Raw genomic sequence first — 27352 nt, 5'->3', positions numbered from 1 at the left:
GCCTGATGCACGTGTTCCAGCTGAGCTCCAGAGACACACTGCCTCCTCATTCCAGCTCTCTCTTGATAAGACCAGGGGATGGAGACTGTAGGGGACAGGGCAGTGTAGTGCAAGAAGTTCTGGCCCTGGGGCCGGTTAGATGAATTTGAATGTCAACTCAGGCAAGTCATTTTAACACTTCAGAACCTCACTTTCTCTTTGTAAGAGTAAACAGAATCTCAGGGTGAATTGTTTTTAGAATTTATGATTATAATTTATGTGAGATGTGTGTATACAGCTGTGTACATACTTTCCCTAGGAGCAGTGGTTCAGCATTCATTAATTCAGCATTTTGTAGTGACTTTACAGAACTTAACTACTGCAAGTAAGTGCACTGTGCCCCAGTAGTGTACAAGAATGTTCACTGCATCATGGGCTGTAGACCAGAAACTTAGAAATAACCCAACTGTCTATTAGAGAATATATGAATAACTTGTGAAGTATTTACAAACAAACAAGACTCCCCCCCAAAATTTTTTAAATCTTAGATTAGTATTTTTTTTTAAGTTTATTTATTTTGAGAGAGAGAGAGAGAGAGAGAGAGAGAGAGAGAGAGAGAGAGAGAGAATATGAGAATATGAATCGCAAGCAGGCTCCACCCCCAGCAGAGCCTGATGTGGGGCTTGATCCCATGAACTCGGAGATTGTGACGTGAGCTGAAATCAAGCATCTGATGCTTAACTGACTGAGCAAACCACATGCCCCTTCCCAAACTTTGGGATTTCTGACCTGGGGACCCCCAGTCCCTTCTCAAAACCCTAGTGTCTCTTAGTTTTCCCCATGTAAGGAATAACCCAACCACCACTGCAATAGCTCAGATCAAAACTTTCTAGTCACACCAGTTTTTTTGAGCTCCTCGGACCTTCTGCCTTGCTACTCCCTCCATTTTTCTGAAAAGCCTTCCCAACTCTGAACTATACAGCTCTATTCGTTTTACCCCAGCCCTCCTTGCTGTATTTACTTTTCCTCCATAACATCATCTAACATACTGTATTTCTTTTTACTATGTTCCCCACTATACATGAACTCCAAGGGTTTCTATCTGCCCATTCCTGCTGTATTCCCAGAATACCGCTGCCTTACAGTACCATCTAATAAACATTCTCCAATACTAAGCATACGTCTACGAAAAAAAAGGGAGAGGTAAGATTTGGGATGGGAGTGCTGACAAGGGATAAAAGTGGAAAAGAAATATGCCACATACACTTAAAGCTCTACTACTTATACCGGGAAGAAGAAATATAAATGTTCGCTATTTTATTTTTTATTTTTAAAATTTTTTTTTTCAACGTTTTTTATTTATTTTTGGGACAGAGAGAGACAGAGCATGAACAGGGGAGGGGCAGAGAGAGAGGGAGACACAGAATCGGAAACAGGCTCCAGGCTCCGAGCCATCAGCCCAGAGCCTGACGCGGGGCTCGAACTCACAGACCGTGAGATCGTGACCTGGCTGAAGTCGGACGCTTAACCGACTGAGCCACCCAGGCGCCCCTAAATGTTCGCTATTTTAAAACTGTTATGTTATATTCTGTATTTCACAAAAAGTAGTGTCCATGTAAGTATTCTTACAAGTAACTGACAATAATAAACAAAGGACTGAGTTGTTGCGGCGCCTGGGTGGTTCAGTCAGTTAAAGCGTCCGACTTCGGCTCAGGTCACAATCTCTCAGTTCAAGGGTTTGAGCCTGCTTCGGATTCTGTGTCTCCCTCCCTCCCTCTCTCTGCCCCTCCTCTGCTCACGCTCTCTCTCTCAAAAATAAGTAAATATTAAAAACAAATTAAAGAAAGGACTGAGTTGTTAAGTATACCCAAACCATGTTTAGCATTTCTTTTCCACATAAAGTTTTTTTTGTTTGTATTTTAAGGAGCAAACTACAACACACTAAGAAAAGCCAGGCAACTTCAGAAGCAGTCAGATCTTCAGAAACATTCAACATCAACTATGTCTCTATGAAGTAAATGCCTGGTGACTGGAAGATCTGTCAGCTCACATGGTTATGCTTTCACTCACCTTAACAACTCCACACTGCTTAAAGAAGTCTGCCAGATCATCCAGAGTCACATTGTCATTTAAGCCTTGCACATAAATTGCACTGTTGTCAGAGTCTTCATCTGGATCTACAGGTGGGCCTTCCAGAAAAAAGACAGAAGGGAGTTATTGTCCTGTATCTACATGGACTAATTAAGCCACTAGTTACTACTACTCACTGGTAATTATCACAAAGCTAAGAGAACTACCAGCCACACTAACAAGAATGCCTTGGAACTTGTGGTTTCCTTTGTCTAAGGCTATTATGAGTAGACGCTCATGAGAAAGGGAGCCCAAACTGCTCCCGACAGCAAAAATATCACACCGATCTGTCAGGCTGCTGAGCTCCAGCACACACTTAACTTCTGTGCTGTTTGTTTATAAAGCAAGATACAAAATTCAAGAGTTCAAAATTACCTAGATCAAGATCTGGTCCTTCGTCCATGGGTCCTGCCAACCAGGAAAGATCACATAAGATACTATTAGTGCACGTCTTGCAAGCTACAAACCTTACAAACACACATAGCTATCTACTATACCACCATTTGATGGGGCTTCATTAAATTCAAAAAGACCCGCACTGCTAAAATGGAGCAGTGCCCCTTTAAACATTTGTGAAAGATTTGCTAGGGTTTTGCTTTTTCTTTGCTGGTTTGCTTTTAAACCATTAACCAAATACACTCTCAATGCTTATGTGCCAAATTAGTGTTAAATTTAAGTCAAAAATTTTCCTCCAAACAAACCAAATTTAAAAAATGGATTCTCCCCCATATTACAGAAGCAGTTGCTCAATACTTCAAGTTACCCTTTGTTTTGTAACCATAGGTTAACCTTATTACCCCTAAGACAATGCCGGCAGTACCCATTAGTCTCTTTGTATAGATCATTTTTAAACCGCTTATGAAACTAATAAAAAATTATAGTTTTCTAAAAACTGACTGTATTTTTTTTTTAAACACTATCCATGGTAATACTCAAAAACTTACCACCAGGCTTATTGAAGCCACCTCGCTCTCCAGCGCTGCTGGGGGGATAAACGAAGAAATGAAGGCCTTTCCCTTTAAAAGCCAGTACCGCTCTGAGCCTTGGGGGGGCTCGTGGGGAAGAAGGGCACTGGCTAAACACATCTCCAAACAATGCATCTCTCTCATCTCGTCACTATGCCTTTCTTCAGGGCAGCTTGCTCAAATTTTCTTTATATACAACCTTGCTTGTCTGATTGTACACACCAGTGTGGTTGGTTCCTTTCATGTCGGGGGCTGGTATTAATAGTGCAATACTTGGCAAATTAGGGGAAGAAAACAGATCCCAACACCCACCCCATCGGCTGAAAAACAGGGAGAGCTTGGTCGTAGAGTGGAGCAGCAAAGCTGGGGCAACTGCTTTCCATGTTCATAAAGGTGCACCCTCAACCTCTCCTAGGGGAGAGCCCAGGGAGGCTTCCTAACAAGTCACAGTATAATCAAGCAGGAGACAACCACATTAAACGCCTACAACACACATCAGAGGACGCATCCAGCCAATCTTCAGCATAAAGCCATACATTTCAGGGCACTAATGGGTTTAACAATTGCTGTGAAAGGAGAATTTACAACAAATACCAAGGCTCAACAGACTGGGGGTGCAACTTTATAGACATATCAGTTGAGAACAGAGATGACAGCAGTATAATATTACTGCCTCACATACTGTAAACAGGGGGAGGGAATATGCTGGGCCTTTTGTTTTTTCTTTAAAATTAAATAAAGGCAGCTCCCCAGTGGGAGGCCTTGAGCTTTTCCTAACCAGTATTGCACCTTTAATACCTGAATATACAATTTCAAGCTGTTGCATGCAGCTTTCTTTCCTTTTTAAAAGTACACACCATAAAATGTTCTCTCTCTTTAAACACAAAAGTTTACACTTTAATGTTACACAATTCTAGAGTATTATACCTCCTCTGGTTCATTACCAAATAACAAGTATGCAGTTACCAAAGTTACAGAAGGATTCCATTTATACAATGAATACATTTTGTTAAAAATATTCTATGTATATTTTTCCTCTCCATATGGACACCGTGTCTAGTCCCACTTTTCATTATGCTGCCGGCTGAGTACTGAGTACGGGTACTTTTTAAGTATTGAAGTGTATACAAGGCTCTCACTTTGTAACCTGTAGCATATAAATGCGACAAAGCATGTTAAAAAGTTTCCACGTTTAACAGCCAATGAAAATATCAAAATACTGAGGCAATGAAAAAGGGCATGTTAACAACATTGAGTGCCTTACCTGCTGAAGACACTGAAAACCATCACCACACCACAGTAAAAAAGAGGGGAGGGGAGAATGCCCCTGTCCTGTCCCCAAGGAATCCAACTGACTGCTTCACAGTCAGTTGAAAAACCTGTGGGAAAGCCACGATTTTTTCTATGGCTCCAGGAGAGACTTCTCATCCAGAAAGAGGGGATCCCTCTATTAGCAAAGTCTAGCAAAATTAGTAGAATTATTACTTCTGGAGTATTAAAATGAACGAACTTGAAACTGGTTTTGCAATTGAAAAATTCTAAGAATTCTAGGTGATTGGAGACGTGATGATAGTAATTTCAAGTGTCTACATCTATTTTAAAACATCCATATAAAGAAGTGAAACCTTTATAATGGAATGATTTTCTTCAAATCAGACTGATTTTACTTTTTACCAAATTGTTATAAATTTTTGTATTTTGTCAAGTAACGGTTTCTTCCAATAAAGATTTCACCAAAGACTTTAAGTTATGCAGAATATGCAAAGTGGTATTTTCAATCAGTATCTTTCAACAGTAAACAGATTTGCTAATATAAAAATTAGAGATCAACTTTTATTCTAATTTTGAAGTCCACTTCTATATATATATATATATATATATAAAATCCTATCCAATTTTTCCTTGAAGCAACAGTGGCACCGATTCCAATATACATAATATGTAACATTCTGCATAACTTTTTTTTACTAATTTATATAGGGACAGAACACACACAGAACTAAACCTTCTGGATTATGTTAACCACCAACATTATACCTCACCTTCATCAAAGTACAGACACCAGAAAGGGGAGAAGGGACGGGAGAAGGGAGGGGAGGGGCAGGCACAGGTAGCAGGGTTATATTATTGATCTAAACAAAGTTTTCTAAACCAGATTGTGCCATTAATCAAAATGGTCAAACCGATTTAGACTTCTCGAGATCTCCAATGGGGAGTGATCCTGTAATTATATACATTACTCTGCAAAAAGCTATTGGACTTTTCTGTGTACCAGGTGCACCTCAGGGTTACAGGACCAATATCTTCATCATTATGTTCAACAGTTGCGAGTACAAACAGAAGTTGGGGACAAACACTGGAAAACAGCTGCTCTCCTTTTCTGCAGTATATATATATATATATATACACCAGGTGTTTCAAGACAACCATTCAGAGGCCATTAGTTAAAAACCTAGGGGTGTTAGAAGGTTGTGTGTGTTCCATCCCGAGTCTATTACCCACAGAGGCTTTTGACCTCTGGAAACCATGAAGGGAACTGAAAGCTCTAGTTTCAAAACCATTCTTTATTCTCCCCAACCCAACTAAGTAGATTGGCAGGGAAAAAAGCAAACTGCCACTTAATCTATGCCACAAAGATGACATTTCCATGTTTTAGAAGATGGCCTGGGCTCAACAGATTGTCCATGGAAATGTAGAAATAAATTTCTTATGTCTTTCAGTCCCTTCTTTCCATTGAAAATCCTATGGATGAAACAAAATTAAGTAAAAGGATAAAAGGTTTGCTCTTACCCCATTCCACCGCGTCCTCCTCCCCGCCCACCTCTGCTCATGCCTCCACGATCAAATCCCCCTCTTCCCCTGCCCCGGTTATCAGGGCCACTCATGCTCCGGTTCTCTCCTGGTCCGGAAAATCCTCCAGACTCCTGCCCATAAACACCCATGCTACTGGGGTGGTCCTGTCGGAATGAACCTGAGGAAAGAGTCACATCTGTAAGCCATGGACCAGCATTTGAACCACTGCCTGCTGTACTTTCTCCTGGAATCACAGAATTCTCAATTGCAAGGCACTAACCAAGGCACTATCTTCTTCACACCTGACAAGGCACCTCTATCAGTAGGCTCTTATAAGTTTAACCAAAACTGCTAATTCATCAAGTGAAATAACCTTACATAGTTACCCTAGAATAAACCACCCAAACAAACAAAAGCCCCCTGGCCAACAGTTGGTAAGGTTTTGTATCCTAAGATATCTCCAAAAGCTGCTGCTTTAAACTACTCTCAAAAACAAAAACAGAGCTAGGTTTCTTAGGGCTTTAGAATAATCCCCATCAAGCAGCACTACTCATTTCATAGCCATAATGAAACATGCCCATGGATAGAGTTTAGTTAAAAAAACACTTAAAAAAAAAAAAAAAAAAAAAAAAAAAAAAAGCAACAACAACAAAACACCCCAAAACCTCAAAACAAAAATCCCCCAACAATCCGGGTAAAAATTAAATTGTGAAACAGCAGTTTTGAATTTTTGGTTACTTCTCCACGTCAAACTAAGTGTTCTGTGAGAAGGACTTTTTTTTTCTTTACAGATGTAAACAAAAACCAAAAACAAAACCTAGCATTTTTTAGACTATCAAAATTGCAGTAGTCTTCAACAGCTACCTGCTCATGTCCTTCTAATGAGTTGTGGTGGGCAGGCCACAGGAATGCCAGCTTCACTCACTATGTGTAACCTCCTCAAAGAGAGCAAAGCTGGCAGTCTTAACATGTGTGCTCTGGTCAGTTACAAACTCTCTCTTCTCTCTCTTTTGCAAGGCATACTAACAACAACTAAACTGGAGAAAAGCACTCATGTCTTTAGTGGGACATCCAAGTGGTTAGCCAGGATGCTACGTCCTAAAGATGCATCCTGGAGTCTGAAAGTAAACAACTGTAAAGAGCATTTCCCCACGTTCAGCAACTCCAAACATCATCATTCTTATTTGGTTTTCTCTCTTAGCAACTCACTCTGCTGCCCGTAGCTGCTGCTCTGTTGGCTATATTGACTTGGAGCCTGGCTGTAGGATCCAGTTTGGGGGGGATAACTAGTGGGCGGCTGCTGCCCATAGCTGCTTTGTTGACCATAGCTACTCTGCTGTCCATAGCTGCTCGGCTGCCCATAGGTGTTCTGCTGAGAGTAACTGCTCTGATCATAACTAGTCGGCTGTGTAGAGGAATAGCTGAAAGAAAAAAAAAAGCTTTTTAGAGAGGCTTGTTATTTCTTCAAGCCCCCTTTAATCAAGAGACATTCAAAACATGTGACATAGAAACACTCAAAAATGCACTTACTTTCTACATATCAACAGTTTGAATTCAAAATAAGCAAATATTTTTGTATTCGGAACAATAAAGCTTTAAATGCGTAAGAGGGGAAAATACCGAAAACCTATCTAGTATACAACATACGACCCTAAGAGTCTCCTCTTCTACTTTGCATCCCACTAAAACCAGAGTTATTTTTAATTAAATTCAAGGCCAATTTGTGAGTTTAGGTGCTTCCTGGATTAAGGGAAGAATACATAGGGCACGCTGACCCAGTGAAAAAGCCACCAAGGAAAAGGAGGTAGTTAAGTATGGCAGCTCTAAGCCTGGCTCCAACAATTCCCTTCAATCATGACTGATTTTTCAGAAGGTACAAGACTGCTCGGTGTGTGTGTGTGGTCACACAAATATGGCAATTTTCTCTTGACAATTTGTCCCAAGTTTCAAACTATTTTTCTATGTACAGTATATAGTTTTAAACTTTTAGACATGTCTGATCGATCATCTATGAAATCTGGGCATTAATGGAGGAAAGATGGAGAAGGAAACTTCAGAATTAAGACACTATACAAGAAGCATCAGAAGTTCTTCATCTGCTGACATGGCAACCACATGTCAGGGAAACTAAACCAAGATACCTTCTTGCATAGAAATAAACCTTGAAAAGAACTATTAAACTTTAGATGAACTATGATAATGAAGAAAACAAAACAACCCCATCATATTAGAAGTACAGTTAAACTAAGCCTCTACCACCACACCCAACAGCATGGCTATACAGACCCAACAGCCTCTCTTCACTAGGTGCACCTATTCAATGGGCCACATTAACTACTCGCAGCACAATAGGCGCAACTGGGCTCTGTGAAGAACTCTGCTGTAAGCCTGCCCATTGCTGCTCCAAGTTGTGCACTTACCGGGTCAGCTGTATCTGCTTCTAAACCTGTTCACATCTGCTGTGCTCTACTGTGTAAACCAATGAAATTGAGTACAAAACAGGGAACTGCCACCTCTAGCAGAACTAAGTCAACACTTCAGGACACAATTCAGACAATTCATTTGAAAATTTGCTTCTAATTAAACCGTGAGCGAGAAAACTTGCAGTTCTTTCCTCTACTATTAAAAGAAACCCAAACTAGACATTATAGCTGCTGGTGTGGTTAACCTAAGACAAAAAATGTTGAATAAGCCTGAAGACAAAAGTAAAGGCCCTGGCCCGATCATTAAAAGACTTGTGCACGAACGGACCTCTGAATTAAGTCAAATATGAAATGATTACAGTGAAGTTTCTTTTCTTTTTTATGTCCTGCACTTTATCCATCCAAACTGCATTGGAGAAGGTGGCTCCCATGGTTGGGTTTACCTGTTTTCATGCATCTGAATTAGCTAAAAGAGCAAAATTAAAAGGAAGAACGTGGAGTGGTAACAATGTTTTCATTTGTATTCAAGAGAAAAGAGTTACTGGCTGCCAGGTACTACTACAGGGACCTAAGACTGATTAATGTAATACTGCATGGCCAGGCTTAAACACTGAGAGAGTCAGATAACCCATTTCACCTAAGGAAGAAGCACGTCAACAGCCTGACAAAAGCGATTTTGTTATTCTACTAGCTCACTGGCCAGGAGGATACTGACCTGGTAGGAGGATAAGATGGTGGTGCTGTGACTGGCTGCATGGGGTAGCTCCCAGGTACCTGGGGATAACTGTAGTTACTCTGTCCATATCCTAGGCTGGGCTGGTTGTAACCCCCTGTGCTAGATTGAGGTTGACTAGTCTCAGCGGGTTTGTTACCATCCTGCGGTCTAAAAGGAGAAATAAAAAAGTAAGACTTTTTCCCTCAACCATAAATCTCCCGGGAATAAGAACTCTACAACCTCGGAGCAATGTGCAATGGTAGGAGTGAGCTCGGAAGTAAATACAATTGTGAAGTGACCTACATCAAACCCAGTGTTGGTCCAACTGTATTTGCTGGAAGAGGACATGAAAAAAGAGGGAGAATTCATCACACCCACCGAAGAGATACCAACATGTTCCACTTGTTCCACATTAACACAGCTATGAAAGGCAGTTACAAGATTTTCTGCTGCCAATTTAAGTGATCTGGGAGGGGAGGTGGTTTGTTAGGTAAGAAAATGGCTTTCTCTCAAAAAGGATGTTGCAGACAGACAAGAAACTTTTAACAGTAACGCAGAAGTTTTAGTACTGTTTAGTAACTGTGGGTTACTTTATGTTTCTCATTTGTTAGGACCAAACCTGAAAACACATTTTCCTAACTCCGACTGCCACTAATAACTCTAACTTTGCTTGAAAATCTCCATAATGGAAATACCAGAGTAGGGGAGGGACATGCCTCTCACCAATGCTCGGATGAACTGGGAAATATTCTTAAGTGATAAAAACCAATCCCAATCCCGAAGGAAAACAAACAAAAAAATCCAGGGTTTTCTATTACCTCTCAGTCCTAACTGTGCAACAAGACAGTAGCAAAGTGAGCTTGAGCTATTTTAAGCAAACCCCCAAGAATCGGTAGGCAGACCAGACAGGATGTGGAAGTACTGCTTTCTCCAGAGCTGAAATAGGTCACAAGCCCCCTCTTTCCAGTGGAAAAGAGGAGTAGCTGTCACTGGTCACGAGACAGTTTTAAAGTGGTAAGGATTGAAACTCGAGGGAAAAAAAGGAACCAAAAAGAGTAATTTATAAAAACCAATTAATAGATCTGCCCCCCACCCCCACCCCACGGCTTGGATATACTGTTGCAAAGGATCATCTAACGGGCCTTTTAACATTTGATAACACTCTGCAATGCCTAGGTCAACTGAAATGGAGCCCTATAGGAATCAGTGAGTTTCACCTAACTACTGCACATGCCGTCTAGCAGATGGAGACTACCAAGTAGCTCTGATTACTCACTGTGCACATTAGAAGTAATTTCATGAGTGTTTGCCAGAGCTAATTTCTTACCTCTACAGTAGGCAAAAAGTCTAGGTTACAAGTTGATCTTGTTTACTCCCTAAAGTCTTCTTTCAAATCAGAATTCAATGTTCCTTCAAGACTGTATGCAGATGCCACCTATGTGCATTGCCTAAAGCAAAGACCTGAAATCTTCTGTTAAGTAATAATATTGTTTACCTGCTAATTAGTCATGGAGTATGAAATGTGTTTGCCCAAATATTCACCCCATAACAGGATATCCAGTTAAGAATGTATACTTGCCTGTGGTATTTAGATAACCAAACTACATAATACAGAAAAAATCATGTCAATTCCTTCAGCTAAGACACCACTGTAAGACTTCCCACCTCCCCTTTACTGTGAACTGCCATGTTTTTCCCAAAGAGAAAGGTGTTACCCATTTACAAGGCCAATAAAACCAAAGATAAAAGCACCAATAGTACAACTCTATCAGCTTTGTTGTGAGGGAAAACACACACCCGATTTTTTTCTGGGTTTGTTAATAGCCTCCTATCCTAAAAGATCACTCTTCTGAAACTAGACCATCTGGCCAGTGACATTCCTCATCTTGGCCCCTGGATGGCACCACTTCTCTACTAAATGGAGAACAATGTATTTGTGGTGTGTCCTAGCACATTAGCGTGATGACTGTAAGCACACAGTCAACACTTAAAAGTATGTTAAGAGTAACCATCAAAAAGGAATGAAATCCTGGACACTCTTAAGTGCGCATAGTTGCTCTCTTTCCCGAAAATAGGTTGATGCCCTGCAGAATCAGAACTAGGTGAGCATGGCCTTACCTTGCAGGTGCGGTGGCTGCCGGCTGCTGCCCATAGGCTGGGTAAGCAGGCTGAGTGCCATATGCAGACTGGGCTGCATAGGAGGCCTGGGTGGTAGTGACCGTAGCAGTGGTGGTATCATAAGCACCAGAGCCGTACCCCTGGACAGGCTGGCTGTACGCCTGGGGGGCAGTTGGAGTAGTATAACCTAGAACAAAGGACAGCAATATCAGATTCCTGGCTCTTCAGAGATCTGCCTATACACTCATTAACAGAACATTTTGTAAACAAACCACCTACTTTCAACCACAACAGTTAGCCCCTTAAATATTTCCCGTTCAGCGACAAACCAGTATTTAAAGCCTAAGTTCTCTGAAAGTCGCCCACTTTTCAGCAAAGCACTCTCCTTTGCTCTACAACCACACCTAACAGAAAGGAGGAAATAGGGTATGTTACAGAAAACAAGGTTCCTGCTGCAGCCCCCCCCCCCCCCCCCAATGAATAGGAGAAAAGTCGGCTTTTGCTAAATCTACTCTGGTTTTGCTAGCAGGCCTTCTTAACAATTTTATTAACTAGTTAAGTACCCCAAAAAACTCTCAAGCAAGAATAAAACATCCCAGAAAGGGAAAAGCCAATAGACACATTGCTAAAATAGCTAAAAGTAATGATCCAGGTACTAGTTTCAGCAAGTAAAACCTGTAATTTGGAATTACTTTACTTTCAATCCCAATTACTCCAAAACGGACAGTTCAGGTTTAAGGAAACTGAATCACAGAGAACACGTGTTTAATCTTCAGTGGGAGATATTAAGAACAAATGAACACTCCAACAATTGCTACTTGTTTCAGGTAACAACTAATAAGATGTTTGTTACCAGCACCAAGTTTTGAAATGGCACTCAAGTAATAAGACACTACAAATTATATTACTTAAGTATAACCAACGAAGGTTATCCTATTTGACCTTTCTGATAAATGATTTTAACTAAACTTAATACTCCCCAAATAAACCTTTAAAAGATACATATTTTTCACATAATAAAACCATCTGAGATTCTAGGCTTGTCATCAAACTACCCATACATCCCTTCCTTTCTTCACCCACCACAAGCAAAAAGGTCTTTTTCCCATTTGGCAATATTGGAAGTAGACCCTAGAGTTAGCATCACAAAGACCTGCTCTCACTGGGAGAAGGCAGACCAAGGTAGGCTCTCTCCCTAGTTTGTGCTTCGACCAGACCAGGCAGGATGCAAACCCTTTCATCTGCAACTTGGGCTTGCAGTGTGACAAAAGGCCCCCAAATCTGCAGCTTCTAACTTGAATCCTCCTCCTGTGAGACGTCTTATAAACTTCCCTGGTGCTGGGCTCTTCTCTGACTCCTCATGGTCAATGAGCACAAGTAAGCCACGCAACAAAAAGTTGGGTCTAGTTCTCAGCATTTATATCCACCAAAAAAATAGTCTATATCTCAACTAAAGTAAAAAAAAAGTTTCAGCACTTAAAAACAAATCTTGAATTAAGACTGCTCATTTTAGTTAGGGTTTAGGGCCTTAACCTTTAGTAAAGTGTCCTCACTATACACACAACTTATTAGCCAATACCAACTTCCCTCTGTACAATCTAAAGTTATCACCTCTTGCTGGACAGACTGTAATACTTCCTTCTCCATCCCAAACATTTTAGGTAAATTCTAAAGTTAATTATACACAAAGACAGTTATTTCCTTCTCAAAACTGCTGGGCTGAAATGTATATGAAAGCATAATGCACAAAACAGAAAGCCCCAAGCAATGGAAGTTTTTTGAGCTGGCATGTTGTTTGTCTGCTTATTTAATTTAAAAGTTCTCTGCAGAGTCCTAATGTCAAACATATAAAGCACTCATTTATTTAAATTTAACTGGAATCTAATTCCACCTACCCTATTACTCCTACACAGATTTTTTTCCCCCTACAGATGACAGGGCCATCTATAAGATTCACAAGGGCAAGTAAAAACAACAAACTATGACTGATCAGGCCAACAACTGATGTCATAAAACTACGCAGTAACTGTAAGAGCCTTGTAGTGCTAAAGATTAAGGTAATAGACACTGGGTTAATTAATAATCTTTAAAATAATCTGTAGTACCCACACAAACAGCCAGGCAAATGAGCAAAAATTAACAGAGCAAAATGATTTAATGACAATAAAAACAACTGACAGCAAAAAGACAACACATCTCCTCTGTGCTGATGACTTTAAGGAAAAAGGAAACATTACACAAATCAACCAAAATTTTTATCCGATTTGAATGGTAAAAATTGAAGTTTTGGATTTTTATTCTAAGTAATGAGACGAGATTTATATGGCCACTTTCTCTTAAAGTTTAATACAGAAAAACTCTATTAAGAGAAAAGGGTCTTTTCAGACATTCCTTCCAGTAACTATCTGATGACTTTTATGTGTAAACACAGCACGATGTAAGGACAAAAGTGTGTCTGAACCCATTCACTGCCTGTGAAGGGTCCTAACTTAGTTTGGTTTGGCCTCAGTTTTGCCCATCAGGTTTAATTTTGATGTCTACACTTCAAAGATCAATGGGAGCACTAAGGGAGGTATAAATGGTTCTCCATAAACTATAAAATCCATATAAACAGTCCTTATTAAGTGCAATCTCTTGCTCATTAAAGCCACTGGTTTCTGTATCAGAATGTCCTATGTTTTTGTACTCATGATAGAACTTGTCCATTTAATGACAATGAGAACACATGACTCTAAAGAACCTAGAAGACTCCTGCATTTCCTATAAATGACTTTATCATGCCCCTATAAAATGATCTAGACTCCAAAGGCTAGATCTAAGCTGTATTATTTATTTTCAAATGATACTTGCTTTTAAAATCAAGTGAAGGTAGTCAAAGCTTCTGTTTACAAAATAAATAAATCCCAAGGATGTAATGTACAGCACCTTGACTATAGTTAATAAACTGTCTTGTATATTTTAAAGTTGGTAAGACACTATATCTTAAATGTTCTCAATGCAAAAAAAAAAAAAAAAATTTGTTAACCGTGTGTACCAACAGATGTTAACTAGAATTACTGTGGCAATCATTTCATGACATATACAAATATGGAATCATTATGTTGTATACCTGAAACTAATATTGTATGCTCATTATGATCAATAAAAAACTCTAGTAGCTTGATATGTAAAGTTCACCTCACGATTTCAAAATTGAATCTCACAATTCAAATTGCATGGTTCTAATTCCAGCTTTTCTTCCAGTACTAACACCAACAGGAAGTGCAAACATTTCTCATGCTATATGAGATATGCATTAATTACACAGATTAGGGAATTCTTCCCATCAAATCCAGGACATTGTCACTCAATGACATAAATTACATATATAGGTTTCCCCCTACTAAAGACTCTTGATTAATAGAACAGGGAACTAAAAATAGTTGGAAAATTAGAGTTTTTACATCTTTAAGACTACTGTATATTCAATATTCTCTTATAATAATAAAGACGGGAGTGGGTGGGTGAGGAGAAGGTAGGGATTCTAAAATGTTATGCAGAAGCACTAAACATAAAATTCTTATAAATTTTTCACATATTCCACTCAATCCTAGTATTAGGGTATACTTTGTTCTAATTCTCAGAGTAGTTTATTTTTTTTAGCTCCTTGGAATGCTGGTACGACATACTATGAATTAAAATAATTAACATTTAAAACAGAAAATAAAATGTGTCTGGACTAGAAACCAACCAAGAGACAAACATTACATGCAGGGTGGCAGTCTGTTCCTCTAAATAAATCTACTCATGCAATCTATTCTTCAGGGAATAGGAGGAAGTCAGCTGGGGAATAGTTATCTGAAATACCTTTGGGAAAGTGAACTATTATTAGGGCCTGACAGAAAATAATGTAAAATAAAGCATAACCTTTCCCAAAATCACAAAAAGAAAAGGACATGGATCTGTGAATGGCACCTGAAGCAATTTCCCATTAGCACCTTGTTGTGTGTGATGTTAGAAAGTTTGAGGGTTAAACAGATGGAAACACCTAAAGGGTCAACATTACAGGGTTAGACAAGATGGAAAGCATTTCCCATGCAAGAATGAGCAGGATAGTCAAACCTGTACTGGTCCCTTCTACTGTGGAAAGCACAAAACAAAAAGTAGAGGGTACACTATCAGATGAAGCAAACAGATGTGAAAATCAGTTTGATTTTAAGCAGCTCATTTTAAGAAGGCTCATTCTTACCCAGTATTACCATTAGCACAATCTTTTATATATTCTCCATTTTGTTATGAAATTATTCAATACACTGTATGAAATAGTTAATAGAAAATTATCCCACCCACATTCTATTACAGATCCTTTAGGAGAACCAAGGAAAGAAAAAAGAGACCAAAAAAAGTGCTCCTCCTAAAAATAAAGGATCCCCAGATGCCAAAGTATGGACCAGAATATACAGCATAAATAACAAGATTCTTAGCAAACTCCCAGTGGCTGTGACCCAAAAGTCTCTCCAAGGCAGGCCTTACCAGCAGGAGGCTGTCCATAAGAAGTTGCATAGGCAGTCTGCCCATAGGTCGCAGTGGTCTGAGCCTGGGTATAGCTGACATCAGTGGGCTGTCCATAGGTTCCATAACTTTGCTGCCCATATGCCTGCTCAAAGAAAACACATGCAGGAAGTTCATACGTAAACCTTGTATTGTAGCAATAAAATAGATCGACTTATTTCTGAGTTTCCAAATTGGGAAACCAAAGCCAAAAATATTGCTTTCTAGTAAAAAGACTGGAAAAAACAGACAAGTGATTACATTATCACAAATGCTTGTTTTCCCTTATCTAATTCACTCATATTTTCGTAAACTTAACTACAAAAAAGTTCCTGAGATAATTAGGCGAAATCTCAGTTAACATACAAGAGATTAACAAGAGACTCTCAAGGGATGGGCAATAAGGGAACAGGTGCATAATTGCCAACACTTAGTGTAGCAGTTTTAGCAGCTGGAAACAAATGTTAGGAAGGCAAAATGAGCCAAAGGAAAGAAAAGGAAAATGGGATTAAAATCTGTTGATTTGATAACCAGATTTTCAGCCTGACATACAGATTTAAAAACTATTACATCACTTCAAAAACAAAAAAACAAAAACCAAACCAGAACACTAAGTGTCTCCTTAAGGTTAACATATCAAGGGCAGTCTTTTGAACCTGGACTTTAGTTAATACTTAAAACCTGGCAAGGAATGAGGTATTCTTCCAGGTTATTAGCAAGATTACATTTGAGATTTGAATGACCAATTATGTAAGATCTGCCAGACACTTCACAATCTGTCTTTCCTAGGATGTTTCCATGGAAGAATTATTAGCATCCATTTAATGTATGGATCATTTCAGAATCTGAAGTGATCTTAAGAATTCTAGGATGATAGTTTTCTAACACCTGTTGGCCTAGGCTTTTTCTTTTTTTTTTAACTTTATACTCACTTGAGTTTTTATTTATCATTAAAAAATTTTTTTTAAATATTTATTTTTGAGAGAGAGAGAGAGAGAGACCGTGCTCAAGTGGGGGAGGGGCAGAGAGAGGGGAAACACAGAATCTGAAGCAGACTCCAGGCTTTGAGCTGTCAGCACAGAGCCCAATGTGGGGCTCAAACCAACAAACCGTGAGATCATGACCTGAGCTGAAGTCGGACGCTTAACCGAGTGAGCCCCCCAGGTGCCCCCACTTGGGTTTTTTTTTTTTAATTTTTATTTATTTTTGAGAGAAAGAGAATACAAGTGGTGGGGGGGAAGGGGGGGGGTAGAGAGAAAGGGAGACACAGAATCTAAAGTGGGCTCCAAGCTGTCAGTGCAGAGCTTGAGTTGGGGCTCAAACTCACAAACCATGAGATCATGACCTGAGGCAAAGTCAGGCACTTAAATGACCAACTGAGCCATCCAGGTACCCTGGCCTAGGCTTTTAAACACAAGCTCCTGTACTGGAAAGGGCTCAGAGGCTCTGTAGCTAAGCAGCCATACTTAGCAGAGCTGATCCTTCCATTTACTGCGTGAACACTGGCAAATGACATATCTATGCACTGCAATTTTTTTTATTGGCAGAATTGCTGTATAATAAAGTTAAATAAATTTAAACAGAATATAGTATGTAGATAGACCTAGCACAAAACAAGGCACTTAACTTGAGAAATGATACCAGAAAGGTATGGGGAGCTAGCAATTCCCAGTTTGAGAATGGTGTCATTTCACTCCCACTGTGAAAGTTTAAAACACCTGGGTATTTTTATGATTACAAGCACATTATACTTTCCTATTACTGAATTTTTAAAAAATATCTGTATCTGTTATTGTTTTAATGGCTGACAGAAACATTTTGCTTGGGGATGCAATCACATACAATTATCTTAAAGATTACCTGGGTGGTCTGTGCATATCCTTGAGTGGGCTGGGCGGTGTAAGCACTGTAGCTGTAAGAAAAATTAAATTCAAGAACTGAATACAGAACATTCTGATTCCATCACAAAATTCTCTATAACTCTAGGAGACTTGGTACTCTAAAAACATTATAATCAATCACACCCAAAGTCCTGTTATAAAAGACTGACTTACCCCTGCTGGGCTGCAGCTTGGCTGTAGGTACTGTAATCTAGAGGAAACAAGGAGAGAAAATAGTGTCAAGTCAGCAGAGGCAAGGAAAAAGAAAAAAAGGGGTGAAGGAATTCAGGTGGCAGAGATAAATTCTTTAAATTGTTGAGAGGAAGTACAGGCCAATACAGGTTCCAATAAGTACCTCTTTCCTCTCAACATCAAACCAAAAAATAAGTCTAAGCCAGTTAAATTCAAAGTTTGAATACAGTGCCAGCTAATGAGGTCAAGATCAGCTGATTTGGCAGAGCTACTTTGAAGGTTCCCATGACCACAAACCCCCCTTAACTGCAGGCTGTCATTTCAAATACATGGATCATCATCCTAAGACTAACAAAAAAAAAAACCAAGATGAACCAACAGGATCAGAAGTTTTACCTTCATATAAAAATGAAGCATGCCACAATATCACAATGTTTAACATCAGACTGGTTACATCAGTCACTAATCTCCTCAAAAACTAGTTTTTCTATCACTCCCTCACTTTAGCAAGTTAGACCAACCAAAATTCCCTAGCAGGACTGTGACATGGAATGGCGAAAAGGAGAGCCATCTCAATCCAGTGTTTTAAAGGCCTTCCTAAGTATATCAGGGTTACATGTGTACAGTTAAGTCAGAAGCTAGACACGACATAAATCCCAGCAGTTAAAAGTTTCAGAATCTGAAATGTGGCAGAGAAGAAAGCACAGGAGTAATTTGGTTTTAGGTAATATCTTTTAAAAACTCAAAATGATTTCAATTCTTAAGAAAACAAACGAACCCACAACTTTTCTTCCTTTCTCTTTCTACATAATCCTTCCCATAATTTTCCTTTTCATATGAAATTTACAACATGCACAGAAAGGAACTCTGGTTCACTGAGGTGTCTACAAGTAGTGAAAATAGAAAATAAAATGATTAAGAAGTTTTCACAGCACTACTGAACTTGACATATATTTTTAAAGTTAATTATTTTTGAAAATTCTGCCCAATGCTTTACTTTCCACAAGAAATACTTATCTTCTTCTATGCCAGAAGACAGTACTGCCATTAGTGCTAAACAAAAGGGTCCTTTATTTTCCAATCAGAAAGTAGCCCCTCATTTGAAAGCAACAGTGGACATCTATCTCAGCTCTTCACGGATGAGTTTCTATCTACCCCCACTCCATCCAAAGCCTGCCTTACAGTCCACCTGACCCCAAAGCATTTTGCTGAATCAAATCTCTTTAAGTAGAGTCACCTTTCTACCTCTCTACCTGTAACCACTTTCCTTCCTCTGTACAGCCTTAACACAGAATCCCAAATAATCAACATGATCAAATCAAATGCCCAAAGGCTTTGTATAATGAACAAATTGATTTGTTCAAGACAATCTTAAGGCATTTTCAAAAGCACAAGTCATGCTTCCTATGTAGTGCATAAAAAATAAATGCAAATCACTTCTTCCATGTGGTATTCACAAAACAAACGAAGCATCAAAAATAAAATATTTCAGTCTATGTTTTGTTGAGGTGTCTTGTATGAGAAATTATTCTAAATTGCTGACATATAAGTTCAACTTTGCAAGAGGACTTTTACACAAGAACAGTTATGTAAAAAACAGAAAACTGTCAAAGCTGATATGCAACAATGAATGATCCCAGATCAGCGTGAAACCAGCCCATTTAGTCCCACACGGGTGGGCTAAGGGAGGTAGCAAATTTGTTTCCTGAGAACTTATTTTATTTACCTACAGCACACAAACATTTTATGGACTCAAAAATGTTAGTTACATAATGGTCAGATTTTTTTTAGCAGTCAGTTATACTTTGTTTTTAACCCTCACATGCGCAGCTGAAGACTCCACTAAAAATACAGGACAAGTTGAGAAGGGGGCCTCCGGAGTGCTGGCAATGTTCTATTTCTTGGTCTGAATGGTGGTTACCTGGGAGTTTGCACTGTAATTCTTTGTTAAAATGGACATGGACTTCACTTTTCTACCTATAACATACATGAGGGAAAAAACCCACATCTTACCTTACCCGAAGTAGTGACTTTCAGATACTTTAGGGTACTCACTATGCAAACAGTAGAGATTTAGAACTTCAGACTACATAATGAGTTAAAGTCAATATGGAGTAATTTGTGGGAACCAAATATTCTTCTATAAGGTCAAGAAATTCAGGGCTCAAAAAGCACTGAAAAGATCTAGCCTCACTCCTTCATTTTGAACGTAAGGAAACCAAAGTCCACGATTTAAGATCCTCCAGCTGGCCTAATACTGTGTGTCTAACATAAAACGCAATTGTAATTCTAATACAGTACATGGAGGTTTCCAAAAAACATTTTCAGCAAAGTAGGCCAAGAAACTGGCATGTCCAGCCTCGCAAAAATTTGACCATACACATTTTGACTGCCCATGCTTAAAGAGGGAAGGGAGAATAGCACTCTCCCCTCACAAAATTCAAACACCGCTAAGGAAGAGGAAGGTGGAAAGGGCTCTGCAGAAACCACTTTCCACCAGGATGTGCCTTGGGCTGTGGTATTTCAGAGTCCTCTCATCTATGGGCACTCTGAACCCATAGCCAGCATTTACCTGCCTGTTTACTGATCACACAGCAGGGGAAGACTTAAAATTGTCCTTCAGCTGCTGGATTCTGGACCCCTTTCAAATTAAATCTCGGAAGGAACCAGAGCTTTTCCGGTCTTCCCTCGACTTCCACCACTGCTTCTAAGGCCTGGTGTTAGATGGCTTAAGAATACCCCCCAGAGGCAAAAATGCCCCGCCCTACCAAAAACCGCAGGTTAGTGCACAAACAGGCTGCAAACTGCCGGTGATGTTTAGGCTACAAGGTTAAACAACTCACGCATCAAAGACCACCCTAGATTTTCACATTCGAGCTCCCCACCCCCACCCCGGGCTTTCTTTCAAAGTCCAGCCTGCGTCTCCCTTCCCTCTCTCGTATCAGTCCAAGAGATAAACAAGCCCGCCAGCTTAACCTAGTCGAATAAACGTGCGAGGCAACTGCTTAAGAATAATTCAAATGCCGACTTGGGCCTTTTGTTTCTCCTAGGTCAAAGAGGCCAGAATTTCCTCTCGGTAGGGATTTCTGGCCTCGCGATCCAGGCTGGTCTTATTATACAACGGATCTCCCCTCGGCATTTGCTGAAAAATGGCCCCGGGAAGCCACTGAATTGCTTTTTGACGAGAAAAGATAGTGGGATTAATAACAGTAAGAACGAAGGGGGGGGGGGTGCTCTGGAGGGGGAAGCACATTCCGCCCAAAGCCCAGTCGGGCAGAAGTTCGGTTTGGGGCTAGAACCCGCCGAGAGGGCAGCTCGGCCACACCGGACGCCCCTGCCGACCAGGCCATGACAGGGCGCCCGCTCACAGGTCGGCACCCCTCGGCTCACAAACCCGCGATGCCTTTTTTGTTTGTTTATTTGCTTTTCCCCCCGGGCTCCTCGGCGAAGCAGAGTCGCCCTCAAGCTTGGGCCGCCTCCCTAAAAATGGGGGTGGGGTGAGGAATCACAGAAGCGGCAGTGCTGCGACTTCTTGAGCAGCCGTCGAGACCTCCCCCCCGCCCGCGCTCCGGTTTAAGGGCGCCGGACTCGAGGCCTTGCCGAGCCCTACCCCCATCCCCACGCGGGGGCCCGGAGGCCTAAGGCCCCGCCCACGTGGCGAGCAGCCCGGAGCGCGGGACCCGACGGCCGCCATACAATGGAGACCACGGCAGGCCCCGCGCGCCCCCGCCGCCGCATGCACCCCGCGCGCCGGGGGCGCCGGAAGATTCCAGAACCGGCCTTCCCTGTGGGGGGAGGGGAGGAGAACTCGGGCCCTCGAGCTCGTCGGGCCCCGGAAGGTACCTCACACCCTTCTCCGCAACTCTATTTAGTCGTCTCGGCCACTCCCTGAGACAAGCGGCCTCACATTTGGGTGTCCCGACCGTCGCCGGCGCGACCGTGGTTTCACCACACTCACCCGTGGACGCCATTTTCTCTCCTTCCTTCTCGTTCTCTCAACGTCCGTCTCCCTCTCGCTTTCCCTCTAGGCGCCGCACTGCGCAGGCGCGAAACCCGCAACCTCGGGCGCTACCATCGGGCCAGGCCGCAGGGGTGAGGGAAGGAGGGATGAACCACAGCCTTCTCGTCCTTCTCGCCTGCAGCTCTTGTCCTAATGTTCTCTCAAAGGCGCTGGGCGTGACATGCGGGCCAAACTAGCGCCGAAGGGTCCGAAGCGGAGGGTGAGCGGGTCTTGGTATCAACCCGGAGTGATTCTCCGTGCAAAGCTAAGCTGTTCGGAATGGTTACGTCCGCTGGCTCTAGGGACCGTCTCTGAAGAGTCTGCCTTGGAGGGACACGGAGGCCGGCGGGAGGGCTGGGGGAAGGGACCCGGGCCTAGAACAACTGCTGACTAATCGGCGGACGGCGGGGGACGGGAGGGCGGGGGAAGAGGTGGCGAGCCAGCCCGGCCGGGGTCACGCGCCCGAGCGCAAGCAGAATGGGCTCGGGGCTCTCAGACCTCTCCGGGAATCTAGAGTCCCGACTCCCAGCCGGGGCCCCACCTGGCATTCCGGGGGCGGGGGAGGGGGGGAACGCGCTCTGCAGTGAGTACCCCGGACACGTGGCCTGGGCCGGAGGGGGGAGGGGGCCGAGGCGGGTGGGCTAGATGGGACGCCCCCCGAACGTAGCGCGCCAGATCCTAAGAGTCCCCCCCCCCCCCAGTAACGGTCAACGTTGAGAGTGCCCTTTTAGTACCCCCCCCCATCCAATACCCTTGTTTTTACAGAAGGGGAAACTGAGGCCCAAGGAATTTGTGTGCTTTTCCTAAGTCACAAAGCTGAGTCCGACCCACGCTCTGGGACTCCCACTTTATCGCTGGGAAGAATCTTCCCGGTTCTTCTCATTGTGTCCTCCAGTCTTCCTAGTAAGGTAGGCAGGGTCTGATGGTGCACAGCCCCATTTTATCGATGAAGAGACTGAGGCCCAGAGGGTTCCAGTCCCAGTTCTGTTTGTCCGTGTGCAAGTCTTTCACCCTTGTAAGGTGCCCATGGGTACAATGGTTGTGAAGGTGCAGAAGGAGGGAGGCTTGCAGTGGTTGTCTTGGCTCTGGGCAAGGCTGGCACCTGTCTGCCTTTCTGGACTCAGTCTAGTCTCCTCAAAAGTGCTCAGGCCCAAGGAAGCGCAGGGCTCACCCAAATCTTTCAGCCGGACCTGGAACCAAGCCAGTGTCTCTCTTTCAGTGAACACATATGGGAAACTTGGGGATGAGTAAGAGGAGGGCACTCCCACCTGCTCCCTGTCCAGACCATCTGCTCAGGAAAAAAGACAGGCCAAGCTGTACTCACTAGATAGGATAAGATCTATGACCCATGACATGGCGGGCCAGGGCAAGAGACAGGGACATTTGAACTGGGCTTCAAGGGGTGTATAGGAGTTTGCCTATTGGAGAGCTGAAGGGAGGGACATTGCAGGCAGAGGAACTTTCTACATTCTTCGTGCAGGAAACTGGCAGGTGGGTTTTGATGCTGAGGTTGCCCTTGGGAAAGGAGCAGATGAAGCAGTCTTCATGTCTCTGGGCTTTTGCTTTCTGCCTCATGAGATCAGCTCACTGGGAGTCTTGACACAGGCCTGGCTGGGGGTGAGAAGGTTTCAGCAAGGCCTGTGCCTTGTGGGCTGGGAGTTGGCTTTTTTGAGGGCCAGACTGAACCAGCCAGGCTGGAGCAGCTGCTTCCATGTTGAGGAGCCACCCGCCCCCTCCTGCCCCCCACCTCACTGGTGGCTAGTTATCTCTGCCTCCTCCCACAATTAGCTGGGATGGCTACAGTTTATTGAGCAGGAGCTGTGGGCTGGGCCCTGCCTTAGTCCATTTCTTTTTCTTACTGTATGAGGAAAGGATTTTTCTTAATCCCCATTTTACAGATGAGGAAGGAGAGGCTCAGAGGATGGAAAACTTGTCCAGGGATGCACAGCAGGAAGGAGTGGAGGGGACACTGGAACCTTCCTGCAGGAAGGGGGGCTAGGGCCAGAAGGGCTGTACTCATAGCTGAAGAAAGGGAATGTCTCTGTCTCTCTGCACTTAGGGTGTGGGACTCTTGCCCCTCCTCCAGCCCTTCTGCCTTAGCCCCTTCCGAATCTGCCTGCCGATTGGTTGGCCTCACCCCGTGTCAAGGGCAGCTGAGCCCCTCTAGAGCTCTAAGGCTGGGCACAGTGGAGGGGAGAAGGGAGAAAGGTGGCTGGTCTGCAACCCAAGGGAAGAGGGAGGCAGAGGAAAGCTGGAGATGACCCTTAGTTTGTCCTGGGGTGCTGCACCCCTTTTTTTGGGAGTCCAGAGCCCCAGATCAACTCACAGCCCTTTTGGTCTGGCTCCTCACCATCCTCACACAGGCAGAGGGGATGGCAGGATGGCTAAGCACATGGTTAGGGTCCGAGCTCCTCTATGGTTGAGTTGCTGGACCTGCCTCTCCAGCTTCAGTTTCTACTTCTGTAAAATGGAGCCATTGGGAGGGTAGTTGAAAGGAAGTTGGGTAAAAATTGCAGTAATAACTATTGTTATTGTTTTCCTTTACTCCTAGCACACAGCCCCAAGACCACTCTTGACGCCTTCAGCCGTGCTATGCATGCCAGAGGTCCCCCTGGCCCACTGTCCCCGGCGCTGCCTCTTGCCTCCTCTGTCCTGATGCTGCTGCTGAGCTGCCTGTGGCTGGTGGGGGCTGGCCCCAGCCTTGCCCTGGCCCCAGAGCTGCTGCTGGACCCTTGGCAGGGTGAGAGCCAGCCCCAGGGACCTTGGAAGAGGCAGGAGACTTAGGTAGGGCCTAAGACCAGTTCATAGGAGCGGCATGCATCATACACTGGTCAAGCAGAGAGAGGACCCAGTGCCCAGGGGGAGGTTGGCCTTGGACAGGAGCATGCCCAGCTCATCCACAGCCAAGAAGGGAGGGCGGAGCACCTAGGCAGAGGGGCCAGCAGAGCTGTGGTAGCCTGTGAGTAGGTATTCTTTTCAGATGGCTTCCTTTTTTGGTGGTTTTCTCTTAAAATAAGAACTAAGGCTTTCAGCTTAGTACAGGAATGTTCAGGAGGTCCTGGGAGTTTGAGGAGTGACCCCAGCTGAGTGTTTCCCAGCAGATGTTAAGTGACTCATCCATAGTTGGGTTGCTCTTGAGAAGACTGAGTGGTGTCTCCAGCATGTTCGGTTAACACAGTAGGGGAGCAGCCGCAGCATTTAGAAGCCCTTGGTCCCTTTCACGAGTAATTACAGTGCTGGCAGTGGGCAGACTTTGGCTCCTGGGGAGAGGAGGCTGGCTTAGTGGGTATTCTGTAGAGGGTAACTACCACCCTGGGATAGCCTTGGGGGTTAGGGCCACTAACCTGGCACATAAGATCCTTTTCTCTCCCAGCACACCGTCTGCTGACCCACGTCCTGGGCCACACGGCCCTACCTGGCCTCCTCCTGAGCCTGCTGCTCCTGCCCACACTGGGCTGGTGGCAGGAGTGCCACCTGGGCACGCTGCGGTTCCTGCATGCCTCTGCCCTGCTCGCCCTGGCTGCTGGGCTAATGGGTGTGCTGCTGGCAGGCCTCGGGGTGCCCAGCGCAGCTGGTGGCTGTGGCTACATGCCTGTCCACCTGGCCATGCTGGCGGGGCAGGGTTACCACCCTAGACAGCCCCAGGGGGTACTGCCACCATGGCTGCTGCCGTGGCTGCTGCTTGCTGTGACACCAGTGCTCAGCTCTGAGCCACCCTTCCTGCAGCTATTGTGCGGCCTCCTTGCTGGCCTCGCCTGTATCCTTTGCCTGGGTCCAGGGCCCAGGTGGACATGTGGGTTCTGTGGCTGGGCCCCCAGAGGGGGAGGGAAGCGGAACAAGGAGGTCAGGTCCTTGCAGGTCAGCTGTGCAAACACATTCTGGGAGCATCTGTGAGTCTTCCTCTGGCCAGACTGGGCGGGGGTGGGGCTGAGGGCTAATGGCCAGGTAGAGGCACCAACTATAATATAAAGGGGAGCCCTCCCCTACGGAGGTGGCATCTGAGCTGAGATGTGCAGGATGAAGGGTTCAGGGCAAGTGAAAAAGAGCAGGCCAGGCAGAGGGTGCAGGAAGTGCAAGGCCAGGGTGAGAGTGAGCCCCGGGGCTCAGCGCTGAAAGGTGGAACACGTGTGGCTGGCGGTGCAGGTGCATTGAACACAGGCTTTTGCTCCAAAGATGCTCCGTGCCTATTGGGGAAGCCGTGCCTTTGGAAGGAACAGTGGGCACAGGCTTACCCGCTGTGGCTTTTTAGGACTGGGGACACCAGTTGCCCAGGCCTGGCTGTATCCTGCAGTGGGGAGTACGTTGCCCTGGCTGAGGGCAATGAGGGGGGTGTCACTGGGCACAAGGGTGGGCCTTGAGTCAGACCGGAGAGCTCTGGGAACAGAGCAGGCAGGGGATGCCGGAGACGAGGGGATAGAGCTTTTGTGGGGAGATACACCTGCCTCCCCCTCTTACTGGCTGAGTAGCTTCGGGCAGGTTCCTTTTCCTAGAGCTGCTGACTAGGATGACAACACACCCCTTGCTGGGCCATAGTGAGGAGATGGATGTGAGGGAATGCCTGTCACCACTTGGCCCAGGGCCTGGCATGCAGTGTGGGCTCACCCCTGCTGGTTTTGGTTTTCCTTGACCGGCCGCCCTGCCCTGGGCAGACAGATGCAGCCGGGGCCTTCCGGTGGCTGGAGCTCTCTGAGCGGCGGCTGCAAGCACTGCAGGAGGGCATCTTGTGCAGGGCCCTGGCAGAGTGCTGGCCGGTCAGACTCCTTCCTACCCCAGGCAGCCTGGCCGAGCTGCCGGTCACCCATCCTACCGGAGTCAGGTGAGAGTGATGCCAAAGACGGTGGCCCCACCGGTGTAATCCGCGGCAGTGCTGGCAGTCAGGCCCTCTTCTGCTTCTGCTTCTGCAGGCCTCCTGCCCCCGGACCTCTTTACACAGCCTCCCCTAGCCTCTGGTCCCGCAGCGAAGGCTCAGCCCACCTCCCGCCAGGCCTAGGGCCTGTGCAGCTGACCTGGGAGGGCTCCTCTGAGGTGGGCCTGGCCTGGACCGGGCCCGTCTTCCCCCCAGGGACCCCGCTGTGGGCAGCCCTGGATGAGCAGATGCTGCAGGAGGGGATCCAGGCCTCACTCCTTGAGGGGCCAGCCCAGTGTCCTGAGAGCCCACTACGGCTGCCTAAATCCTCTGTCTCCTCTCTGCGGTAAGGCGGTTGGGTGGGGGTGGGGTCCCCTGGTGCAGGGGCTGGAGGTGGCCCTGACATTCCTTCCCTGTCCCCCCATCCCACAGGTTGCAGCAGCTGGAGCGCATGGGCTTCCCCACAGAGCAGGCAGTGGTGGCACTGGCAGCCACGGGCCGAGTGGAGGGTGCCGTGTCCCTGCTGGTTGAGGGGGAGGTGGGCACTGAGGCCTTAGTGACTCAGGGGAGGGGCGGACCCGCCCACCCTGAGGGTCCTGGTCCCCCCTAGCACATGCAGGCCCTTGGGTGACGAGGGGCTTGGCCTGTGGTTGGGGAGTCGGAGCCCCAGCCCTGTCTGCTGAGAGTCACAGTGTGGTGCAGGAGAGGCACCTCTGGCACCCCACCCTGGCACCGTTCAGAATAAAAACTGCACTTTTTAACCTAGACCTCCTCGGGGGCA

The 27352-nt window shown here is 44.6% G+C and overlaps 2 protein-coding genes across 15 annotated transcripts in view; one reads left to right on the top strand and one right to left on the bottom strand.

Annotated features, from left to right (window-relative positions):
• Nucleotides 1-21803, bottom strand: part of EWSR1 (EWS RNA binding protein 1) — a 27292-nt gene extending 5489 nt beyond the window's left edge. Inside the window, exons 1-12 of one of the 10 annotated variants that reach the window (XM_058693162.1) lie at nt 21684-21711; nt 17708-17744; nt 17514-17565; nt 15636-15762; nt 15225-15242; nt 11124-11310; nt 9006-9173; nt 7077-7288; nt 5865-6045; nt 3054-3088; nt 2485-2517; nt 2050-2168 (exon numbers count right to left, since the gene is read on the bottom strand). In XM_058693162.1, the coding sequence (XP_058549145.1) occupies nt 2050-2168; nt 2485-2517; nt 3054-3088; nt 5865-6045; nt 7077-7288; nt 9006-9173; nt 11124-11310; nt 15225-15242; nt 15636-15762; nt 17514-17565; nt 17708-17744; nt 21684-21696 (1182 nt within the window). In that variant the 5' untranslated portion in view covers nt 21697-21711. Of the gene's footprint in view, nt 1-2049; nt 2169-2484; nt 2518-3053; nt 3089-3329; nt 4222-5864; nt 6046-7076; nt 7289-9005; nt 9174-11123; nt 11311-15224; nt 15243-15635; nt 15763-17513; nt 17566-17707; nt 17745-21683 lie in introns of those variants that run through there. The other 9 variants (XM_058693164.1, XM_058693163.1, XM_058693167.1 and 6 more) reach the window with 9 other exon arrangements.
• On the top strand, nt 21065-27352 carry RHBDD3 (rhomboid domain containing 3). 5 transcript variants are annotated; one of them, XM_058693186.1, is made up of 8 exons: nt 21065-21564; nt 21893-21945; nt 22491-22633; nt 24277-24465; nt 25099-25482; nt 26379-26541; nt 26630-26917; nt 27004-27352. In XM_058693186.1, exons 4-8 carry the CDS (start codon nt 24318-24320, stop codon nt 27179-27181), a joined length of 1161 nt encoding a protein of 386 aa, XP_058549169.1. In that variant the 5' UTR covers nt 21065-21564; nt 21893-21945; nt 22491-22633; nt 24277-24317; the 3' UTR covers nt 27182-27352. The 5 variants fall into 5 exon arrangements, with proteins under 5 accessions (XP_058549169.1, XP_058549170.1, XP_058549167.1 ...); XM_058693187.1 differs by lacking the exon at nt 21893-21945; XM_058693184.1 differs by lacking the exon at nt 21065-21564 and having other exon boundaries at nt 21822-21945.

Source organism: Neofelis nebulosa, chromosome 11 (assembly GCF_028018385.1).
Source record: "Neofelis nebulosa isolate mNeoNeb1 chromosome 11, mNeoNeb1.pri, whole genome shotgun sequence".
NCBI classification, from domain to species: domain Eukaryota; kingdom Metazoa; phylum Chordata; class Mammalia; order Carnivora; family Felidae; genus Neofelis; species Neofelis nebulosa.
Note: the sequence above shows the minus strand (reverse complement) of the source record. Positions and strands in the feature narration are given on the sequence as shown.

Bases quoted from the DNA above. Each gene is read 5' to 3' on its own strand.
- RHBDD3 (XM_058693187.1), top strand. From the start codon at position 24,318: ATGCATGCCAGAGGTCCCCCTGGCCCACTGTCCCCGGCGCTGCCTCTT. The intron at 25,483-26,378 runs GTATCCTTTGCC...CTGGGCAGACAG, and splicing joins CCTCCTTGCTGGCCTCGCCT to ATGCAGCCGGGGCCTTCCGG. The intron at 26,542-26,629 runs GTGAGAGTGATG...CTGCTTCTGCAG, and splicing joins ACCCATCCTACCGGAGTCAG to GCCTCCTGCCCCCGGACCTC.